The sequence below is a fragment of the Microsporum canis genome, genomic scaffold (assembly GCF_000151145.1).
Source record: "Microsporum canis CBS 113480 supercont1.3 genomic scaffold, whole genome shotgun sequence".
Classification (NCBI taxonomy): domain Eukaryota; kingdom Fungi; phylum Ascomycota; class Eurotiomycetes; order Onygenales; family Arthrodermataceae; genus Microsporum; species Microsporum canis.
In genome coordinates this window covers 458109-461082 of record NW_003299167.1, presented here as the reverse complement: position 1 = coordinate 461082, position 2974 = coordinate 458109, and the positions used below count along the sequence as shown (strand labels likewise).

Below are 2974 nucleotides of genomic sequence, written 5' to 3'. Positions count from 1 at the left end.
GGAGGGGATATCGGTACGGACAGATCAGTTCATATGAACTGTCGTGTGGTTAGTAGATTTTGTCTATATCAGATGTCTCGTAAAAAAAAAAGTGCGCGGTAAGGAGAATTAGGTCAAGGAAACGCGGGATAAGTGACCTCGAAAGTAGATGGATGGACATGTAAATCAGTAGAGAACAGAGGAGGATAAGAGGGACGAAAGAAAGATCAAACGCAAGGCAATTTCCCAGCCCATCATATCAAAAAAAAAAAAAAAAGAGAACGCTCGTATGGGCCTTAGCACAGGTGATGAAATCCGTAGACAGCAAATGAAAAGAAAGAGAACCAAGTATTAATGGGTAAACCATTGTCTTACATGAAGGGGAAAGCAGGAGAGGAAAAGAAACACCGGAGAGAAGCGAGGTGAAGAAATCAGAAGGAAAAAAAATAAGTAAAAAGGACGATAGCCGCATGCGCCGTATTTTGTGGTTGCCTGGCGCTGTTCTGCTGCATGACCAAATTTACTCTGCTTTTTTTTTCTCTCTCTTTCTTTTTCTTTCAGTAAGGAAAATGTATTATTTGTATATCTCTTCCTCGAGAGTCTGGCTTCTTCAGGACCGTCGGCGGAAGAGTGACGACAATGGCATGCCTGGTATCATATCAAGTTGGTTGGTATTGCCTATAAAATAACAAATCTGCAAAGATAAATTCTTTTTTGTTGAAAATGGGTAGGGTATAAACTGGGCGGTAAGGAGAAGCCGACTATAAGATCAAAAAAGTTCGTTGATAGGGCAGGCGAACGAACTCAGGCCCAATCGAACATTAACTTTGTTTTGATTGGTTGTAAAGGATGCAAAGTCGGCAGGAGGCAGATATGTAAATCGATATTGTCGAGGCGTGGTCGGGCGGAGGAGGGAGGTTGTAGCCAAGTATATCATCCATGTCAGTTGTCGTCAGTTTAACCCTCATAATATCAGGTTGTTCAAGTTTTTCTGTATGATCATATCCTGCACTGAGTCCATGGTCGCCTTTAGCAGGGTGGTGTCTGTTGCGTTGGTGTAGTGGGTGTATATCTCGCGTTCAGGCACGCGGGTGATGCCTCTGAATCGATCAGCAAAGTATTTGGCAGCGGCCTCAAAGTCGCCGTCTCGTCCGCTGTAGTCGGGGAAGTGCTTGGACACAGGGGAGATGGCTAGCTTCTCCTTGAAGAGGTCGATCTTATTGAGGAATAGGATGACGGGTTTGCGTTTGAACCATTCACCGTTTACGAGAGATTCAAAAAGCATCATTGCTTCGTGCATTTGGTTCTGGGAGGGTTAGTCTATCCTTGTGAATTGTGTTGGAATTGTTTGGATAAACAACACTTACTGCAGTCTGATCCTCTACAAGGCACTGGTCGTAGCCGGAGAGGGCCACCATGAATAAGAGACACTGTACGCCCTCGAAGCAGTGGATCCATTTCTTCCGCTCTGATCGTTGGCCTCCGACATCCATCATCCGGAAATTTATCTGTCCTAGCTCGAAAAGTGACTCGGTGATACCCGTCGTCCGTAGTCGTGAGTGAAGCATATCCTGATTATTGGGGAGCCAGCCAGGTGCGAATATACGGTCTAGTGAATGGAAATAGCTGTTTACGTGTTAGCATACATAAAAGAGCGCAGCCCTTATTCTAGTATGTAGGCTTACTAGTGGAGATTATCATGTAGGGCGAATTCATGGCCTCTGGCGACTGCCTTTTGGACACCGGCGTCTTCCCACATCGACTTGACAGCTTCCCGCACTTTGATGTCGGTGAAGGCCTCATCACACTCGACGTCCGCTTCGCTGGTTTGGATGAAATGGGCGAGTGGCTAGTGACGCGATGTGCGGGTTAGTTAAAAAAATGCGAACAAAGGCTAGTGTTTTTGGCGAGGGGAGAAGCATTGTTCATCATCGTACCTCCGTAGCCTCATGCTCGAAACTTATGTTCTCCGCCTCCATGATCTCGATAAGCAGCTTGAAGGCGACTATCATGTTCGAATAGATGACCGCTCTGGTCTGCCGGCGTTCGTCTATCGGAAATCCACCTGAGTGGATGATGCGCATCTGCTTGATGATTGTGGACTTGCCAGATTCACCAGCACCTTGCGGGGGAGAAAGAAGAAAGACATCAGCAACCGGGTAACAACAGGACAAAGGGCTGGGAAAGGGAAAAAAGACGGATGAAATGCCCGGACATACCGAGTAGCAGTATCTTGACTGTTCTATCATATTTCTTCTTGTCTGCCCGGATGACCTTGTCTATGGCGGCGCTGTGCTTCCCTTGCTCTCTCATCTCCGGAGTGATATCTTTCGAGTTCATGCAACCCATGGTGCCGGACGACGTAGCGGCCCTCTCTACAGCAGCGGCAGAAGCAGTCAGCAACGCGCAAAATTCTCTCGCCTTTGGAAAGCAATATCCGGCACGGTCAAGAGCATACCAAATCAGTGGTTGCAAGTATGAGATTCCCAACTTCAGTCTTCGGGTCCCAAGCTGGGCTGATTCCGGCTCGTAGCACAGAACACACAACCAAGATCCGAGTCTCAGCAGCATCAATCGAGCCTGGTCAGCGTATGATAATGTTTTCCCCCTCCTTTCTTTCTCTTCTTGCTGTAAGTCGTCAGTGGGCGGGAGGAATCGTGGACGAGGCGAGGAAAAGGCTATACGAGGCAAAGCGCAGTAAGGTATTATCGACAAGCAGCCTCGTCTTCGAGAGAGAAGTGACAGCAGGCGGAGGGCCCCGAAGAAGGATATATATGTATAGAATATATTATTATAAGTGTAAATAAATAGAGTGACAGTGCTCGGGGCTGGGAAGTGGTGGTCGCCGTTGGCTTCAAGGGTTTGCGAAATGCGATGCGATGGATTATGGGCCGGCCGGACAAGCCCCAGGGATGTGTAAGAGAGGCAAAAAAGAAAGAAAAGGAAGACGAGAAAAAAGAAAGAAAAGATGCGGAGAAGGTTTGGACCCGTTCAG

General features: G+C 47.4%; 1 protein-coding gene across 1 annotated transcript; it reads right to left on the bottom strand.

The window, feature by feature from the left end:
- Nucleotides 1–891: 891 nt before the first annotated feature.
- On the bottom strand, nt 892–2328 carry MCYG_03003 (guanine nucleotide-binding protein alpha-2 subunit; the record flags this gene model as incomplete). Its single annotated transcript, XM_002847451.1, has 5 exons — nt 892–1285; nt 1347–1605; nt 1665–1828; nt 1917–2101; nt 2199–2328. 5 exons carry the CDS (start codon nt 2326–2328, stop codon nt 944–946), a joined length of 1080 nt encoding a protein of 359 aa, XP_002847497.1.
- Nucleotides 2329–2974: the final 646 nt, after the last annotated feature.